The sequence below is a fragment of the Physeter macrocephalus genome, chromosome 9 (genome assembly GCF_002837175.3).
Source record: "Physeter macrocephalus isolate SW-GA chromosome 9, ASM283717v5, whole genome shotgun sequence".
In the NCBI taxonomy this organism is placed as follows: Eukaryota; Metazoa; Chordata; class Mammalia; order Artiodactyla; family Physeteridae; genus Physeter; species Physeter macrocephalus.
In genome coordinates this window covers 41,056,125-41,076,519 of record NC_041222.1, presented here as the reverse complement: position 1 = coordinate 41,076,519, position 20,395 = coordinate 41,056,125, and the positions used below count along the sequence as shown (strand labels likewise).

The window sequence follows — 20,395 nt, the reverse complement described above, 5'->3', positions numbered from 1 at the left end:
CATAGTGGTTCTTAACTCTTTGGGGTTATTTGTACCTTGGGGAATCTGAGAATTGAATGCATTCTTTCCATGAAAGGCGTACACACACACACAGAATCTTATGTATATTTTCAGGGGATTTGCAGTACTCCCTAGAGACTTCTAGTTGTTCTTAAACACTAGGCTAAGAATTGTTAGCCTGTTGAATTCAGGGAAAACACTAGCCCATGTATTCCTATTTACAACAGAAAAATTCCTATTTGGGAATAGGCTGTAGGGTAGGGGTGAAGAATCCATCCTGGTGCTTGTAGAGCCTACTGCATTTAACATTTGAGAGAGGATTCAAGAGCTTGCACAAAATACAGAAAGATGTATAAGGCATAGTCTTTTTCCTCAAAGAAAGTTAGGTATGGAGAGGCTAGAGTATAAGGGACAAGAGCAGTAGTACTGGTAGCTGTGACTGGAAAGGAGGACTAGATTTGGATCACGGAGGATCTTGAATGCTAGGTTAAGAAACTGCAACTTAATTCTGAAAGCCAGTATGTTCCAGCCTACCGTCATCCTTGTACAATCTTCATCTTTTTGCCATATCTATATCCTAACATGACAATTAGATCTTTTTTTCAAACTGATTCCCCTTTAAAATTTATATTTTTAAAGGCTTAAAATATACTTATATTTTGCATTTTATTGTAATCATTTCAAATACATATGCAAACCACTATATCTCCTAAAATAAAAATATGAATTTGCATTCTACCTGAAATGATCTCATGCAATCAACAGTAGGTATTCTTCACTTTGGGAAACACTAGAGAGTGTGATGGGGACTTCTGAGTGGGTGGGAGGTTATGTTATGAGAGATGCTCTGTAAAAGGAATCCTTCAGCAGTTGAGTGTTAGTTGGAATGGAGAGCCTGGCGGTGGTGAGTCCAAGCAGACACCAATGGTCTAGGTGAACATGGTGAGACCCTGGACCAGGGAGGCAGAGGGAAAGTACAGACTGGAGGTGAGATGGAGTCTTCCTAGAGTTGGAACTCAAACCAATTGTCATGTAAACCATTTAGTAAGTCAGCTCCTAAAGGAATAAAATAATACAATAATATGTTTATTTGTGTGCATTATTTATATTTATTTATATTTTAATGTTTGCTATATTTTCCCTTTGCCTTAATCTACTAATATTTAATGAATATGGTTGGAAAAAGTCAGGAGCATTAAAATTCTATGCATTTTTATTGGCTATGAGAGAGAATGTGAGACCTGGAGAGTGGGGTTGAAAATCAGATAGCCATTTTCTGTATACTTCTCTGGTCTTTCCCAATTTGTTTAATTTTTCCGGTTAGCTGAAAAATAGACATGATTCTCGTCCCATTGCTGTGCAGCTCAAATGACACAAGGAGTGCAACAGACCTTTGTCTATTATAAAGTGTTATTATACATCATTAAATGAAAGGTGTTATTATGATCAGCTGTCTTGGCAAGGAATTGTGTAAATGACATTTCCTTCAAATTTCTTTTAAATTTCAATGAATATTTTGTGAGAAGACATAGGAGAGTTGATCTCTGGGACTTCTAGTTAGTCTGATTAAGATATTATGCTGGAAAAGAATAATTTCACTTTGCCCTTGATGCAGAAATTTCAAGTGATTTGGACACTGTACTTACATTTTCCTTGTAGGAATATAATGGCTACAGGGGCAGAGGGCATTCCAGGAATATCAACCAACAATGTATTCTTTTTTTTTTCCTTCCAGGACTCTAAAAATCTAATAAATATTTGTTCAGATTATTCTAGGAATGAAAGACAAAATTGGCTCCTACTTTAAAGTCGTTTTAACTTGGTCATACCTGATATTTTGAATATGGAATCAGCTGAAATATGATGGAAAGAGCAGAGGACTTGCAGAAAGATGTTCTTGGTTCAAGTCTTGGGGTTGCCACTGACTAAGCTACATGACGTTGGGCTTGTCACTTAAGTCTTTGAGTCTTGGTTTCTCTCTGTAAAATGGAGATTCTAATACTGACCTTAGCAAGGTTGACTGCAGTATCAAATAAGATGACAAGAAAATTGTCTTTGTTAAAGATAAAGTGCTATATAGACATCATCATCGTTACAATAAAAGTATTTATTGAATGCTTTACATATATTAACTCATTTAATCCTTATAATTAACCCCATAACATAAATATTATTATTATCTCAACTTTCTGGAGGAGAAAACTAAAGAGATTAAATAACTTGCTAATGCCATGTATTAAATGACAAATCTGGGATTTGAAGCCAGGCAAACTGACTCCAAAGCCTTCATCATCCTTATTCCTAGAATAGTGATATCCTATCACCTAAAAGAGTTTCAGAACTTCCAAAAATTAATCAGTAACTCAGTGTGTTTTGAGAACTAATATGGAAACATTTTTAATGGAACAATATTTCTCCTCTATCCTCTTTCCATCTCATTTAAGACGTTTGGATTTAAATTGTTACGATGATAGTCAAATGAACTTAAAAGGAGCTAGGTACAATTCAGCATTGATCTCAAAGAGCATTTCTATTTCTCCCCATACACTGTGTTAGAGAGAACTGTTTTCTAAACTTGATACGTGACTTTATGACTTTCAGCCGTTTGGCCTAAAAAGCCTTTCTTCAGCTCTAAGAGGTTTTATTTCCTTCATGACCACACGAGATCTACTGCACTTGTTTAGCCATTGGTGTTAAACAGGGAAGGCGCAGGCTCACTCCTCTCCTATCACATGGGAGTTTACATATAAATATGTTTCCTCTTTTCTGTCCTCTCTGTCCGTGGTGATGAGCAAGGAAGGAAGACGGAACGTGAAGATGGATGACAAGTGACTCAAGTCAAACTGTGCCCCAGTGACAATTATAACTATCAACAGGAAGGGTAAGAGCAGGTACCTGTACTTGTACTCTGATTAGCATCTGTAGCGACTTGTCATATAACTGTAATGACAGCTGAGGTTATCGAGTATTTCCTAGGAGCCACAAACTGTGTCAACATCCTTTGCACAGGCTAAAACACTCAACTCTCCCAGCATCCCAGGGTGGTGGAGGGGTAACTGGGATCTTCAGGAATATCTCCTACATGATGCTAAGGTATCAATGCGTCAAGGCACACTAACTGCTCCTGTCTATGGTATTGAGTCTTACAAACATCTATTTTTCTAAGCAAGGAACATCTTGCACTTTGTGGTTCTTCCTCAGATATAGGATACCCATCTGTGAAAGGAGAGGAAACCTGTTTGTTTAGAAGTCATGCTCACTTGGTTTTTATGTATCTATGAAATGACAAGTAGAGAGCTGTCTCTCAGTTTCCCAAATGTGGTTAGAGAGTTGTGATGGGACGTCAGCATACGCTTTACATATGCCCTCATAAAAGTAATACATCTCCCTGCATTGGAAGGTAGCAGAGTTGGGCCTCCAAAGACTCACCTGTAAGGCACAGAAAACACCCCTCTTTTGCCTTCCCCAGTGTCTAGCGGATATTCATCAGCTCTGGAGCCTGGGACCATCAAGCGGAGGACAAGAAGCCATGTGAGTGATGTCTGGGTACTGCTTGGCCTTGGACTTGGTAGGGCACAGACATAGGGCATGTGAAATCCTCGTGCCAGTTTTAATCTTTTGGTATTGTGATATTTGTCTCATTGTGGTTAGAAAAAAAAGAATCAAAGCATCATCTGCACCAGTAAGGAAGAAGCTCTAAATGTGGCAGATCCCGGAACACATAGGTATTATTATCACTCTCTTTTAAAGCTGAGGGCCCTGGGGCTTAATGGAAGTGAAGTCTCTTGAGCGCTGAAGCCTGAATTGGAATCCAGGTTTGTCTGCTTCTACAGCTTGCTCCTCATGACCACTGCATTGGGATACCTCCCACAGGTCCAGCAACTTAAGCAGATGGCCCTGAATCACATCTACGTCCATAAACCAAATCAACGATGCCCTAAGGAGACATGCTGCTGTGTTAATGAAAATTTTAGGGCAATTTATGGATACTGAATATGTATCTTTCTGCCTTAATGTATATTCATCTGAATTCATTCATTCACTCACTCATCCATTAAACAAAGATTTATTGAGCATCTGCTACATATATGCTATGCTACTAAGTACAACTAGGGATGAGTGAGAATAACGACTTGGACAGAGATTCTGCTCTTAAGAGTTTACATGGGAAGTTAGAGACACACATAAATAACAAGTACCACAAGAGAGTTACAAATAAAGGAGGTGTCTTCTCGGTGTGTGTGTGCACGTGTGCATGTACATGCATGTATTTGCATGTGTTTGGCAACTGGTTACGGCTAAAGAAAGGGTTCTAAACTTGAACAAATTCAGGGAAGTAGGAAATTTAAAAATGACTGCAAGAAGATTAGTTTGGTTAGTGTAAGGGGTCCATAAAAAAGTGATGGAATGTAAGACTGGAATTATAAGCAAAACATTATACTTCGTATTCAAATGATTGATGTGATTGGTTCTCTGCTCCAGCAAGAGTATCTAGCATTACTATATAGCGGGGGTCAGCAAACCACAGCCTGTGGGTCAAATTTGGTCCATGGCCTGTTTTTCTGTGGCCAGTAAGCTGAGAATGGTTTTTATATTTTAAAGGGTTGTTTAAAAACAAATAAGCAAACACAAGAAAAATTATGTGACAGAACTGCACGTAGTACACAAAACCTAACATACTTACCATCTGCCTCTTTACAGAAAAGTTTGCCAGCCTCTGCAGTGTATAAAATGGATTGTTGGTGGGATAGTGGATTAGGGGAAACCATGTTAATAGGGAAGAGTGATAGGTTAGGAAAGGAAGAATGAGGGAATGTCTGAGAGCATGGACTTTGGAAATGAAGGAGCCTGGAGGAAGACAAGGCTTAATATGTGTAATTTGGGAATTGTCTCAAAATGATAACTGAAGTCAGAATAATGAATGAAAGGGGAAAGAGCCAGGAACTGATCTTTGATAAACATCTTTTTGTAGTATGGGGAGGAAGAAGGGGAACTAGCAATAGAAAGATATATGAACCGTAAGAGAAACGGCAAGGAAACAGAATCTACAGAGTCTAACATCATTGACTCCTCAGGAATGTAACTTGGAAGAGGGAAGAGGAGTTAACAGCATCAAATGCTGCAGAGAAGTTACTGAAAAGGACACAAAGCTGATGACCTAATATCTTTGCTTCAGTTTATTCCATTAGCACACTTCTCTGTCCTTGGCTTTTCCTTGCCTTGAGGTGCTCTACCCAAGTGAGAATGTGATGATATTGACATGCTATAGCTTCAGCTGCTAGGACATAATAGTGACCTATTCCTTAAATTTAGCTTCTCAGGTTGCATGTGTCCATCATTTTCCAAAGAAAGGTAGGTAGCAGGTCCCCTCCAATTCTCCCCAAACTACCTCTTCTCTATACCTGTAGACATCCTTGGTAGATTCTTGACATCTGATGTCTTTAAAAAATCAGTTTATCTTCATTCCTGTACATCCTGAATTGACTAGAGATGAATAAAGAGATTGCCCAGTATGACTGAACACCTAACTGAATTAGAACCGATGACTCAGCTTTGGGAGTGATGGCTTGGACTCTCAGCTAGGAGCAGGACAAAGAAAACCACACTTTAAAATATGCTTCCTTGGGTTTCCCTGGTGGTGCAGTGGTTGGGAGTCCGCCTGCCGATGCAGGGGACATGGGTTCGTGCCCCGGTCCGGGAAGATCCCACATGCCACGGAGCAGCTGGGCCCGTGAGCCATGGCCGCTGAGCCTGCGCATCCGGAGCCTGTGCTCCGCAACGGGAGAGGCCACAACGGTGAGAGGCCCGCGTACCGCAAAAAAAAAAAAAAAAAAAAAAAAAAAAGTATTAAAATATGCTTCCACATGGATGATCCCAAGAATTTGATCTCAGACTAGCAAATTATGGAAAAGCTTGGCATTCAAGTTTGATATGAATAAAGTGATGGTGGTGAGGGGAGGGGAGGGTGACTGTATTTGGAGGTGGGAATGGAATCTAAAGTCTTGGATTTTAGAGCAGCATCAGTCTTGAGTGGAGACATGATCCTCAGGTGTGACTGGGAAGTGGTGGCCAGATGAACAGCACTGGCCCCTAGGAGGTCCAATGGCTGGGAGAGAAGGGTACCAAATTAGAGGAGCCATCAGTGTGTAAATGGAAGTAGGGAACTAGGAGCCAGGCGGGTGCCATCCTCCACCATGACTTGTTTAGGGACACACGTACCATGGGGCTTACATTGCTGAGTCTGACCAGTACCCCATCACTACAGAGTGTCAGGAGCAAAGGTACTGCCCAGCCTGGGACTGGTGGGTTGGAAGTGGTGATGGGGGGAGGCTTCTGCAGGAGCTCGGAGGGGAGGCAGGAGCTCCAAGAGGCAGGAGGTGGCACTGTCCTCTGGAACTAAAAGGCTCTGTGGTTTCTACACACGCAATCAGCCTCAGAGTATGCTATGCCACTTTTCCTGTCCTGATATTCTTTATGACCAGAGATCCCTCTTGAGAGGAAGGAGGTGGAGGGCCACTGATCCCTTACGTTTGCCCCCAAATTACTATACTGGCTGGGGACAGTTTTTATTGCTTTACTTTTAATTTCTTCCTGAATAACAATGATGGAATTTAGCTCATAGCTTGGTTTCTAGGGGGATATATCTTCTCAGAAAGTGACAGGATTTCAGGTGTCTTGACCCAAGTTGGGAAGTAAGCAGAGGAGAAGTGAATTTCTTCAAGAACAATATGAAGTTAATAGAAAGTACTCACACAAAGGGCCCACCAACGCATATTTTCCATAAGATCACACAGCCCAGAGGCCTGGGTTTCACAGGCATCTATAGTGCAGATCTTTATGACATAGTTAATAGGATGCTGGGATGAGAAAGATGTATGATCAGCTCTAGAACCAAATCCCTAAGTTGAACTTGGCAATGAATGGTTAGGTTGACCTCAGGATATGACATCCCACTTCATTTGTAAAGGAAATCAGAAGAAACTTGAAGAGGAACCTTCCTTCACTATTGGTGGAAATGTAAACTGGTGCAGCCACTATGGAGAACATTATGGAGGTTCCTTAAAAAACTAAAAATAGAGTTATCATATGAGCTATCAATCCCACTCCTGGGCATATATACCCGGAAAAGACAAAAACACTAATTCAAAAAGAAACATGCACCCCAATGTTCATAGCAGCATTATTTATTCAGGTGTCTTGACCCAAGTTGGGAAGTAAGCAGAGGAGAAGTGAATTTCTTCAAGAACAATATGAAGTTAATAGAAAGTACTCACACAAAGGGCCCACCAACGCATATTTTCCATAAGATCACACAGCCCAGAGGCCTGGGTTTCACAGGCATCTATAGTGCAGATCTTTATGACATAGTTAATAGGATGCTGGGATGAGAAAGATGTATGATCAGCTCTAGAACCAAATCCCTAAGTTGAACTTGGCAATGAATGGTTAGGTTGACCTCAGGATATGACATCCCACTTCATTTGTAAAGGAAATCAGAAGAAACTTGAAGAGGAACCTTCCTTCACTATTGGTGGAAATGTAAACTGGTGCAGCCACTATGGAGAACATTATGGAGGTTCCTTAAAAAACTAAAAATAGAGTTATCATATGAGCTATCAATCCCACTCCTGGGCATATATACCCGGAAAAGACAAAAACACTAATTCAAAAAGAAACATGCACCCCAATGTTCATAGCAGCATTATTTATAATAGACAAGACATGGAAGCAACCTAAGTGTCCATCAACAGATGACTGGATAAAAAAGATGTGGTGTATATATATATATATATATACACATACAACAGAATATTGCTCAGCCATAAAAAAAGAAAGAAATAAGGCCATTTGCAGCAACATGGACGGACCTAGAGAATAACATACTAAGTGAAGTAGGTCAGACAGAGAAAGACCAATATCATATGCTATCCCTTATATGTGGAATCTAAAAAAATGATATAAAGGAACTTATTTAAAAACAAAATAGACTCACAGACATAGAAAACAAACTTATGGTTACCAAAGAGGAGAGGAGAGGAGGGATAAATTAGCGATTTGGGACTAACAGATACACACTACTATATATAAAATAGATAACCAACAAGGACCTACTGTATAGCACAGGGAACTATATTCAATATCTCATAATAACCTATAATGGAAAAGAATCTGAAAATTCTTTATATATATATAAAACTGAATCATTTTGCTGTACACCTGAAACATAGGAAATCAACTGTACTTCAATTTTTTAAAAAGTTGCAAAGAAACTCTGTACCTAATACTTGATGGATTAAATCTCCAATGGGGGAATAAAAACTCTAGACTACCTAATTGAGAAAAGAAAAAAAAAAAAAGCAACTTAAAGGATGTAAAAGTGAAGAGGAGCTCCCTGTGCAATGCTGTTGTGTGTGCTAAGCCAGGCAGCATGGAGAAGATACCTGGGCTCTGCAGCAGGACAGACCTAGTGTGACTCTTCTTGGCTGTGCACACATCTCCTCACCTCCCCAGCCTCAGTTCCCTCCCCTGTTTCTTTCAAAAGGAGAAAAATAATGCCTACCTCCTTCCACCTCCTTTCTAAAGCATCTAGTACTGTCTACACACATAGTCCTTCAAAAATGGAAATTATTTTAATTACATTTATGATTTAAAAAATCCTAATTTCTGTCCAGATGTGGATGGAAATCAGGACAATTTACTGCTTGTTAGATCACATGTCCTTAGCCTAGAGCTAGGGATACCTCACGTTTCTTAGAATAAATATCTCGCACGAAAATGCAGCTGACCTTACAGCAGGGGCCATGATTAAGCAACAAGATAATTATCAGACAGAAAGAATCCCAGGGAACAGCCCTGTAAAATACCCAGAAAAGTATATCCAGCCTCATTTGATTTTATGACTTCTAACTGGTTCCTAGAATTTTGAGCCTGACTGCCCTTCTAGGAAACTTGCAGGACTGCTGAAATGCATAGTTCTGGTAAGCTTTCACAGTCATTGGCCTTACCATTGGAAAATCATTAATCCTCAGTTAGGAGAAAATCCCTGCTGCAAGCTTGCAGAAGCTCAGTTTCATGCCCTCCTTGGGAGTGCAGGACGCACATGGGCTGAAATGCTGTGAGCTAACTGCCTCCGAGATGGGAGGACGCCAGTGGCACTTTCAGGATTGACAGAGGATCTGCTGGGACACCAGCAGTCATGACTGTGAACCCAGTCTGCACGTGGGCTTCTCTCTGCAGGGAGGGCAGACTACTTAGATTGGATACTCAAGGATTAGAGGTGTTGTCCCATTCTCCTCACCTCACTCCTCTCATCCCAAACCTAGAAGCTGCAGAAAGGCTTTTCACAAAGGCTGTGTGATGCTTTCTGGAGTTGGATCTTGTTTATTTGAATCAAATATTTTTTTTTCTAAATATTTAGCTCCTTAAACTCAGAAATTGCCTCCTTCCCTCCCTCCTGGCAGCCTCAGTGAGTACCTGTGCGTGCCAGCCACTGTCACATACAGAGGGACACCATCGTGAGCAAGACAGTTCCAGTCCAGGCCCAGGGAGCTATAGTCTAGTGGAGAGCTGCCTGCAGGCAGCTCTCTCTGGTTCTTCTCCTCACCACCTACCTCCCTGTGGTTGAGCCTTTTAGGGTCTGGCCCTGGTGCCCCTCTGGAGGAGCAGTGCCTCCCTACGTCTCCGGAGATAATCACTCCAGGATGCCTACGCAGACTTTGAGATCATCAAAGCCTGAGGGAGGCTACTGCTCAGGTCTGAACTGCTCCTTTGCCTCCCCATCAGCATGTGGGCTCACATGGCCTTTGAAAATAGTCTCCTCTCACTGAGGCCCACCTCACATCGACCCAGAGTGGGCGATTCACTACATTTGCTTCAATGAGACAATTTCTGAATAAAAATACTTCCCACAGAGATGAAATACCAATGGTTTTTAGTCTAGTCCCTGATTTACTCATCAGGTGACTTTGCGTTTCTGTAAGGTGAGGATAATAACTGTACCTCTCACATTGGGACAGTCGCCAAGATCACGTGAGCTAATACATGGAAAGATCTAGCACCCTGCCTACTCCTCCAATGTTAGCTCAGGTTATTTCTGTGCACCGTAACAGAAGGTCTCTGTGCTGACACACTTCTAAGACATTTTCCCCAGATGTAAGAAATGTTTCAGTAGTTCTTGAAGGACACTTCAGAAATTACAGAAATTCCCACCCTTCCTTGGCTACGTTTCTCCATTTTCCACCTGTACAGATGAACAGATTAGCCTGGACCCTGTGTCACTAAGATCATTGATACTAAGCACATCAGTGATTCACAACTCACAAGTCAAGTGAAACTCCAAACCTAAGAATCAACTGAAGCATTTTCCAAGAGGAAACCCGTGTTCTTTCTTCACCTCATTGGGTTGGGGCAATCGAAGTATTCAGGTGAGCTTCAATAGCAAATGATGCTAGAACCCTGCTGCCCACACTTCATTAGATCCAGGCAGAAGTTTCTTAGCTACTGAAGGGAGGAAGCTACAGGGCCAGTGGAGGCTGAGGATGGTTGTGAGCTTGGCCGGAAAGGAGAAACAGTGGGTGTGTGATTCAAGAAAATGGTTAAACGGACAGAGGGAATGTGGGGAGGTCTCTGCCACCCATGGACACACTGTTACCTACCAATTCCTTCTTCTTCATGCACTCCATGAGGATGATGAACAGGTGCTGAGCTTGGGTTCGAGTGTATGTGAAAGTCTTCTGGATGGTCACCAACAGCTGGTCCCTCAAAGATTCATTTATAAGTCTGCAGTGAAAAAATGTTGAAAGCGGGTTAACTCAGCTCCTATTTAGTACATATTTCTGACAAATATAGAACACGAGAAAGCATTATGAGGATTTACTTTAGATAGGAGTTATTTCTTCCCATATTTTTTTTCTATAGCAGTTATTTTGATTGTGATAATTTTTTTTAAAGTACATTTAAAAATAAATCCATTTCAACATCTCAGTACCTAAATGAGTAAAGGAAGAAGATGGATTTAGTTCTTTTCTGGCTCTCTCTTTTTTCTTTTATATGGCATATGTCTAATGCCCTCTTGCTCAAGTGCTGTTATCAAAAAAATACCTTCAATTAGTCCTTTGCATCTTGGTAAACATTTACTATTAATATATTACTTATTTGAAGGAGATTTAAATTTCAGCTTCATGTCTGTGGAAAGAAAAATTTTGTCTCAGTAAGGGATTTCTGAGTATCAATGAGGAGAAATAGGACTTATGGTTCCTCTAAAATCATTCCATGAAGGTAGTAGCTGATCTGGCCCACAGGTCCTCACTATTTATGCTGAACTTTTGCTGTGTTGTTTGCCAACAAGAGTCTGACTCATAAAGAGGTATTATATTGACTACTTTATTTAAAGATAGTTTTCGTATTATAGAGGAGTGAATTAAAACAAGGAAGGTGCATCATATCAAGTTAAAGCTGAATTATCTCTTGCATATGGACAGATCACAATTAATTTTAACTCCTTTATTACTAGCCTGGTGAGAACTGGTCTATCTCTATCAGCCATCAAATAGCAGGAATGAAAATTCACTTTGTATTAATAGATACTATTCAAAATCAGGAAGATAAAACTGCTCTTTTTTTTTTTTTTTTTTTTTTTTGTGGTATGCGGGCCTCCCTCTGCTGTGGCCTCTCCCGTTGCGGAGGACAGGCTCCGGACACGCAGGCTCATCGGCCATGGCTCACGGGCCCAGCCGCTCCACGGCATGTGGGATCCTCCCAGACCGGGGCGCGAACCCGGTTCCCCTGCATCGGCAGGCGGACGCGCAACCGCTGCGCCACCAGGGAAGCCCTAAAACTGCTCTTAAGGACTAGTGACAAAATTATCATAATTTGCCTAGTACTTTACAGTTTACAAATTGCCTTCACACATGAAGTACCAACAACTCCTAGATAAAATAGTATACTATAATTATTTTCTCATTTTCTCATTTTCTCATTTTCTACAGAAATTTGATAGACAAGAGATATGTCCAATTCAAAAGGGAAGGATATTTTAGCCAGAAAGAGCCAGATGCTTAAGGTCACTCAGAAAACAAGTGGCACAGCCAAAACCAGAACCTAGTTCTTCAGATTCCTTGTCCAGTGCTCTTTCCACTACACCATGCTGCCTCACATTACACCTCGCAATACACCACTGCCTCTCTTCATCACTGTGGCTACTTGAGCAGGAAATTATAAAAATTCCTTTGTTTCTTAAAAGAAAGCAAGATGAGAGGCTTGAGAATGCCTTCATATCACTGACCTGCTGTGCTCCAGGATTGTGTGAAGATTCACCTAGACCCACGAGGCTGGATATTATGGTGGCCCTACTTTGAGGCAGGTGCACGCCCCATGATAGAATTATACCAAGGATCCTGGACTGTCACACACCTTGATGGAGGATTGGGTTACCCTTTCGGCCCCCCAGGAAGATTTATATCATGAACATATACATTCAGAAAAAGAGAATGATCCAGATAAAGTTGAAAAATGATACCAAATCCTCTCAAGATTACTGAATTATTCTGGAGGACTCTGTACTCTTAGTTGTGAACCACTCTGAAACCATCCATTCATTCATTCATTCATTCAACAATTGCTTAGTGATGTCTATTTAGTGCCAGACACTGTGGTGCATGCCAGGGCTACAGGGATAGATGAGATATACACACTCACAGCCTTCGATGGGCTTACACAACAGTGGAGTAGAAAGACACGATCCAGCAATTCAACTATAATTGTTGAATTGGTGGTCAAGAAGTAGAGAAGCTTGTGACAGTTGAATACAATCTAATCTAAGGGGTTCAGGGCAGGCTTCTTTGAGGAAGTGCTCTTTTATCTGAGACTTGAAGAATGGAGGAGCATTAGCACTTGAAGGGGGTGGGATGGGGGTGGGGCTGGGGGCTAGGTAAGAGCATATTTGGCAAACAAAACAGCATGAATAGGACTAGTCTGGAGAAAATAAAGAAGGCCAGTATGGCTAGAGCACAGAGAGCAAAAGAAAGAATGGAACAAGATGAGGCTGCAGAAGGGGTAAGCAAGGGCAAGATCATGGGAAATTTTCATGACTGTGTTAGAGAGTTTGGATTTTATCCCTCAGGCAAGGAGAACCATTGAAGGATTTAAGTTGGAGAGTAACATGATTACATTTGTGTTGCCAATTAATTTTCTGTAAGAGTCAAGACATGAGCACTCATACCTGGGCATGTGTCTACTTGACAGTCTAGAGGTTTTTGCAATATCAAGTGTACATAAATGTTGTACATGATTAACAACAGAAAAGACTCTCCTGATTAGCCACTTGATAGATCCAATCACTCATCTGCAGGTGTTTAATTTTGACAACAACTCAAAATTTGTTTTCTATTGCCAAACATCTGTAATGAAATCCCAGTTCCTGGAGGTCATTAACTGTTTGAGGGATCTGTCTGTCACTTGTACCCAGTCTGTCACTTTGTAAAAATTCAGAAATGATGTACAACTTAGCTGATTGTGGGCTTCAGTGGCTAGAAGAGCTGAAAGACACTAAGCATCTTATACTTTTTAGTCCAATTTTGCAACTGACTGAAATTGTGGCTTTGGTTAAATCATTTAGCAACAAAAACCATGGATTCTACTTCTAGAAGTACAAGAATTCTCTAGGTTGGTGTTTTCCAGAGTGTAGGAAAACTGTCACTGCTGGAGCTGAGATGAATTTAGGTGGAACAATGGTGATTTGGTCCTTTCAAAGCATTAGGTTATACTCATTAAACATTAAATTACTGTTATTCCTGGTTTACTTCTTCTTTTTCTGTCCTTCTGATTGCATCAAGAGGAAAATTTCATTTTTGATGCTTCTTTGCCTTTCACAGCTCACAAACACTTACAAATCCCCCCTTTTGACAGAGAAATGACAGGTTTTAGGTCCCATACTCTTTGCAGAGAGTTTAATAATATTGTTTTTAAAAAGATACTTTATAATGGTTTGATGTGTTCAGAGTGCAGTTGTGTTTATGACACACAATGGGCTTCACAGAGATAATCTCATTTGCTCTTCATAACAATCTGTGAGAAAAGCTGGTATTAATTCCATTTTGCAGAAGAGGAGACTGTGGCCCAAAGAGGTGAAATGATGCAAAGTCACAAAGCTTGATCATCTCAGTGCTTCAGTTGGGTCTATTGAATTCAGCCTTCCTTCCATGGTGTTGCTTTTCCTGATTGTAATCTATAAATATGTCTTTCACTTTCCTACTCATCTGCACTGGAGGTAGACATTTGCGTGTATTTGTTGTAGGAAATTGCTTTTCCTTTTAGTTACATAGAAAATATCTGAAGGAAATCAGACACGTTTGGAGAAGATAAGGGGAAACTGGTAAATGAGGACAACGACAAAGTGCATTTAGTACACTGAAGATTACATTTGCTTCTAATTTTCCACAAGTATTTCCTGTGCTGACCTAGATGATTTCCATTTGGCACAAATTCTTACTCTGTCTTCTCCACCGCACCTTTCTTATTTTGTGACTATATTCCTTATGATACTGGGAGGCCTACTTTCTTGAAATTATTACTTTCCTAGCTCTTCGCATATTTTTTTCTGCACAACACTGGAATGATTTAAAAATCTTGATCGTTATATTTAATCATGAGCAAAAAATAGAAATAAGCTCATTTTAGATTTCTTTTTATGGCACTAGAATAGTGACTGAAAATTTCTTGACACCAAAACATGGTCATAGTATTATGTAAAATTTTAGTTTTAGAATTGGGTCTTTGACAAAGGGGTGCCTATTTATGGAAACTGTTGATTTGTGGTTCCATATGTACCAATGCTATTTTTGGTACACCTCAAATTAGAAGGTTTTCTGATTAGGAAGTGTAGTCATTGAAGTGAGGAAAATCTCTACACTACAGCATTTGTGTCTCCATTTAAATGCTGTACTTGTGATCTGAAGCTTTTCAGATGAGTCACAGAGTTAGCTGAAATAGGTCAGTGTTCATCCAGTGCTCAGAGTAACCAACAAAACTTCCCACAGTTTGCTACTAATATTCTGTTCAAATGCTGGCAATTCAACCCACATGTACACATTTTTCTCAAAATGAATTTATCTGCAATATCAGAGTTTTGTTCCTAGATTTAAAAATTAGAAAACGCATTCAGAATTCAATGGGACTCAAACAGCTAGGCTTAGGCTAATGGCTTTTGAGGAGAGAAGCCCTTCTTATGCCCCCACAGACACTCTCTATTAACCTATTCAGATACAATGTGAGAAAATTTTACTTGTATAAATAAAAACGACTGTTAATAATACCACTGTTTGGTACTTACAAAATATCATTTCCCATGGACTCTCTAATGGTCTAAAAAAAAGAAATTTTATCATCTGCTTGAAACCAAAGCAAATTACTAAATACAACATAAGGGCACAGAAAGTTTACATGTCTTGTCTGAGGTCACAGAGACTGGTATTTTTCTTTTTTTCCTCTTCCCTTTCTCCTTCTCCTTCTTCTTTAGTAAAAGTTATCAGTTCTTCCCAAATGGCTGAGGTCACAAGTAACAGCATGATTCTTCCCAGAGAGGCAGGAGAGCATCATGAATAAAAGCATCATGGTCACCAGGGCCAGGATGTCTGGAGTTCAACTGTCACTTCTAGGTGTGTGATCTTGTGCAAATTACTTAGTATTTCCAAGCCGTATTTTTTGTATATGTAAAATAGGAATTATAATAGTACTTATAGACTTGTGAATGTTAAATGGATTAATCTTTGCAAAATGCTTAGAAAAGTGCCTGACACGCAGCAAGTCCTATGTAAACATTTGCTATTATTAGAGCTCAGTCCTACAACGCTCCTTAGGAAAGCGTCACTGACCAGCCCTTCTTGTCAAGTAGCACAACCAGTGGCCAGGGCCTCTGTGTGTAATGCAGAGCTCTCCCCTGGGATCAACAGTGCTCTGCATACCTGGAGAGCCCAGCGGTATAAGGACACTCCAATCCTTATACCGCTGGGCTCGCCAGGTATGCAGTCGGAGAAATAACTTTCTGACTTCAGAGAGGTCAGAGATCACCATTCTTTCTTACATTTGAGACAGAGATACTTAGATTTGGAGGTTTAATTATAATGGAGCCTTGCAAACATCCCATGCAGGCAGCACCTAAACATTCATTCACTCATTCATTCAACAAACAATATTGTGTTTACTATGTGCCAGGCACTATGCTAGAGGTAGAGAGATGAACACTCTTCAGTCCTAGCCTCAAGGAACTCACAGGATCGTGTGTCAACATATTCTGGTCATTTATTAATAGGTAACACACCCCAACCTTAGCAATGTAAAACAGTATTTATTTATTGTGTTGATAATTTTGTGGGCCAAGAGTTCAGGCAGAGATGACTCATGCAAATGGTACCAACAGATCACTAACTGGTTTCTTCTCTATGTCCTCTACTATATTCCCCACGGTGTTGATTGAATGGTTCTCTTACAAGGCAAATAAGATTCTATCATATCCTTCTTAAAACCCTGCAATAGCTTCCCATCACTAGCAAGATAACACCTCAACTTGCATATGGCATTTAAGGCTTATCATGGTCTCTCTCCCAGCTAGGCTCATCCCCTGCAACTCTCTCACACATATTCTATAAAATGCTATTATCGCCCAAACACACCAGACTCTTGCATGCTTCTATGCCCTTGAACTTGCTGTACCTGCTGCTTGCAATACTCTCTACATCTGATCCCGTCACTCAGGCTCATCATTCATAATTCAGCTCCAAGTCCACATCCTGTGTGAAAGTCTCTGATTACCACTCTCTTGATGTTCCCATAGCACTGGATACATATTAATTACTACTATTATTATATTGTATGGGAATTATTTATTTACATGTATGTCTCCCTCCAGTAGATTATGAACTCCTTGAAGGAGTGAATGCATCTTAACACTTCCTGTACCTAAGCTCTAGAAGGGTACATAGTTCATTGTTGGTTCTAGAAGCATATCTGTGGATTGGCTGAGTGAATGTGTAGCTGCCTACTCATTAGCTACTTTGTGGCAGCTAACCAGGTGGTCTTCCCCATTCCCCTTTGCTCCTCATGCTGGGATGGACTTCAAACCTATTTGGAAGAATGAGAGAAGTGGCATAGGGTTTTTCCCCTCACCCCCCAACAATCTGATTTTCTTGATCGTTTTTCATTCAATCAGATCCATCTCTAAGAAATATTCTAGTTTTTCTTTAAACTCAAAGGGTATTTAGAAATGAATTGGCCACCAAACTCAATAATCTATATTTGGTTCTACTTCTGGAGACTGTTTTCCCCTTTTGAATTGCTTTGTAGCTCATCAGGAGGAGATGCATATGCACTGTCTCCCCCATAATGCTTAGCGCAATGTCTTGCCCATAAAAGTGCTCAAAGAGGGCTTCCCTGGTGGCACAGTGGTTGAGAATCTGCCTGCCAATGCAGCAGACACGGGTTCGAGCCCTGGTCTGGGAAGGTCCCACATGCCACGGAGCAACTAGGCCCGTGAGCCACACTACTGAGCCTGCGCATCTGGAGCTTGTGCTCCGCAACAAGAGAGGCCGCGACAGTGAGAGGCTCAAGCACCGCGATGAAGAGTGGCCCCCACTCACCGCAACTAGAGAAAGCCCTCGCGTAGAAACGAAGACCCAACACAGCCAAAAATAAATAAATAAATAAAAATACTATTTGCTAAAAAAAAAAAAAAAAAAGTGCTCAAAGACTTTAAGGATTTCAGTGATATCAAGATAATTCCTTCACAGACATCCTGGTGTTTTTTTATGGAAGTAATTATATCACATAAAAATCAACTCACTGTGATAAACTATAATGGAAAAGAATATGGAAAAGAATGATTATATACATATAACTAAGTCACTTTGCTGTACAGTCGAAATTAAAACAAATTGTAAAGCAACTATACTACAATAAAATAAACTAAAATTAAAAAGATCAACTCAACATACATCTACATTTTTTCAACTAATTCCATGTCATACATAGAAGGGGTGAGGTCAGTTTTGCAATCTTCTATAGAAGATGGAATGTTATAATTAAAGCACTATGATATGGTGCCTTTGGTTGGAATCCAGTTCTTTCATTTACTAGTTGAGGGACCTGAGGCAGGTTATTCAATCTCTTTAAGCCTCCATCTCCTTATCTGTTGAAAGGGGGTAGAATGTCTTTGTAGGCTGATGTATTTGGAAAAAGATAAGGTATAGAAAGCACCTAGCACTGTTCTTGGTACGTAGTAGGTGTTCAATAATAAGCAGTTTTTTCTTATTATTAAATACCCCAGGGGCTTTCGCACCTGCAGGGAATCCCAATGCTGTGCCCAGCTCAGGGCTGAAGCAAGGTATTGAATATGCAAATTAGCTGGAGGAGACCAATTCTATGGAGGGAAAAACTGCAGTATTTCTATAAAAGTTGGATGGAGCAGGTCTGTGAATGGGATGGAAAAGGCTATAATTTTTTTTAATTAATTAATTTTATCTTATTTTATTTATTTTTTTGGCTGCGTCGGGTCTTTGTTGCTGCGCTCGGGCTTTCCCTAGGTGTGGCAAGCGGGGGCTACGCTTCGTTGCGGTGTGTGGGCTTCTCATTGTGGTGGCTTCTCTTGTTGTGGAGCACGGGCTCTAGGCACGCAGGCTTCAGTAGTTGTGGCGTGTGGGCTCAGTATTTGTGGCTTGCAGTTTCTAGAGCGCAGGCTCAGTAGTTATGGTGCACAGGCTTAGTTGCTCCGCGGCATGTGGGATATTCCTGGACCAGGGCTCGAACCCGTGTCCCCTGCACTGGCAGGCGGATTCCTAACCACTGCACTACCAGGGAAGCCCAAGGCTATAATTCAAAACCACTTAGAAGGGTATCAATGAAGAGAGTTCATTAGCTTTTTTTTTAATTAATTAATTTTATCTTATTTTATTTATTTTTTTGGCTGCGTCGGGTCTTTGTTGCTGCGCTCGGGCTTTCCCTAGGTGTGGCAAGCGGGGGCTACGCTTCGTTGCGGTGTGTGGGCTTCTCATTGTGGTGGCTTCTCTTGTTGTGGAGCACGGGCTCTAGGCACGCAGGCTTCAGTAGTTGTGGCGTGTGGGCTCAGTATTTGTGGCTTGCAGTTTCTAGTGCGCAGGCTCAGTAGTTATGGTGCACAGGCTTAGTTGCTCCGCGGCATGTGGGATATTCCTGGACCAGGGCTCGAACCCGTGTCCCCTGCACTGGCAGGCGGATTCCTAACCACTGCACTACCAGGGAAGCCCAAGGCTATAATTCAAAACCACTTAGAAGGGTATCAATGAAGAGAGTTCATTAGCTCTTGTATTATGTTCATCAATGTCATGTAAAAACAAACAAGTGATGCTAAGATACCCTAAAACCACTCTCTAGATAATTTTATGTCATCTTGAAGTCAAACTGCTGTTAGTATCAGAACTGTTACTTGACTATGACCTCCTCCTGAAGCTGATATTTTGATATTTCTAGAGTCTGTGTGTTCTAGGAAAAGTGCTAATCCGGAAATTCTATTGAGGAATTTGAAGTTCAGGATAAAGGAATGATACAACTTCAGAACAACCACTTTACAGATGAAGAATCTGAAGCCTGAACAGGTAAACTGACTTGCTAAAGATTACATAGCTGAAAGCATCAGAGCTGGGCTTAGAGAACAAGAGAATAAGAAGGAATAATCTTTGACAATGAATTATACTAGCCTAAATATATAGGCTCAGCTCAGTGTAGTAAAGTTAGTGATTTGTTTAAACGATTGGATACAAGAGGAGATTTCTTCTGTTTTATCCCTGAGACAGGAAGTTATATATCTTATATGTGAGAAGACTGAGTAATGTGATTTCAAGGATCCACTACTTTCTCAGAGTTACTCCCTTAACTTAGCAGATGCCCCAAGTTCCTTTTAAAATTAATTAAAAGGCAAACAACTACTTTGCTCAACAATTAGAAGGCTTAACGTGATAGTTCATGTTAAACTACTTAGCTATAATTGACTGATGTTGATGTTTTTCAGGAAGCACTAGCTGGATAGAAAGTTGGGGAAGATGTGAATGGAATGTAGAAAAGTGACCAAACTACTTTGCCCAAGTTTTCCTGAGGATCAACTCCAAGTACAAATGGCCTTTATTAGCTAAGACATGTTAGAAATAGTACCTCTGATCTTGTTTGAGCATCTGGCCTAGAAAAGTTGTTCACCTGGGCTTTTCCTGAGGGTTTCCATCTAGCAATGTGAGGTAGTTAGAAGGATCTTAGAGAAGTTACTTACAACTGGGCAAGATGCACATACCTTGAAGGTACAGTCTGCTCTCTGGCAAATTTCACCTACCACTAACCATAGAGTGATGTGTCTTACATTCCTTTCTTTCTACTTACCTTC

At 40.6% G+C, this 20,395-nt stretch overlaps 1 protein-coding gene across 14 annotated transcripts in view; it reads right to left on the bottom strand.

Annotated features, from left to right (window-relative positions):
• The window catches only part of TRPM3 (transient receptor potential cation channel subfamily M member 3), an 832,361-nt gene that overhangs the window by 155,197 nt on the left and 656,769 nt on the right, over positions 1–20,395 (bottom strand). For all 14 annotated transcript variants that reach the window (XM_024126887.2, XM_024126889.2, XM_024126890.2 and 11 more), the window contains one exon: positions 10,656–10,779. In XM_024126887.2, the coding sequence (XP_023982655.1) occupies positions 10,656–10,779 (124 nt within the window). The remainder of the gene's footprint in view (positions 1–10,655; positions 10,780–20,395) is intronic.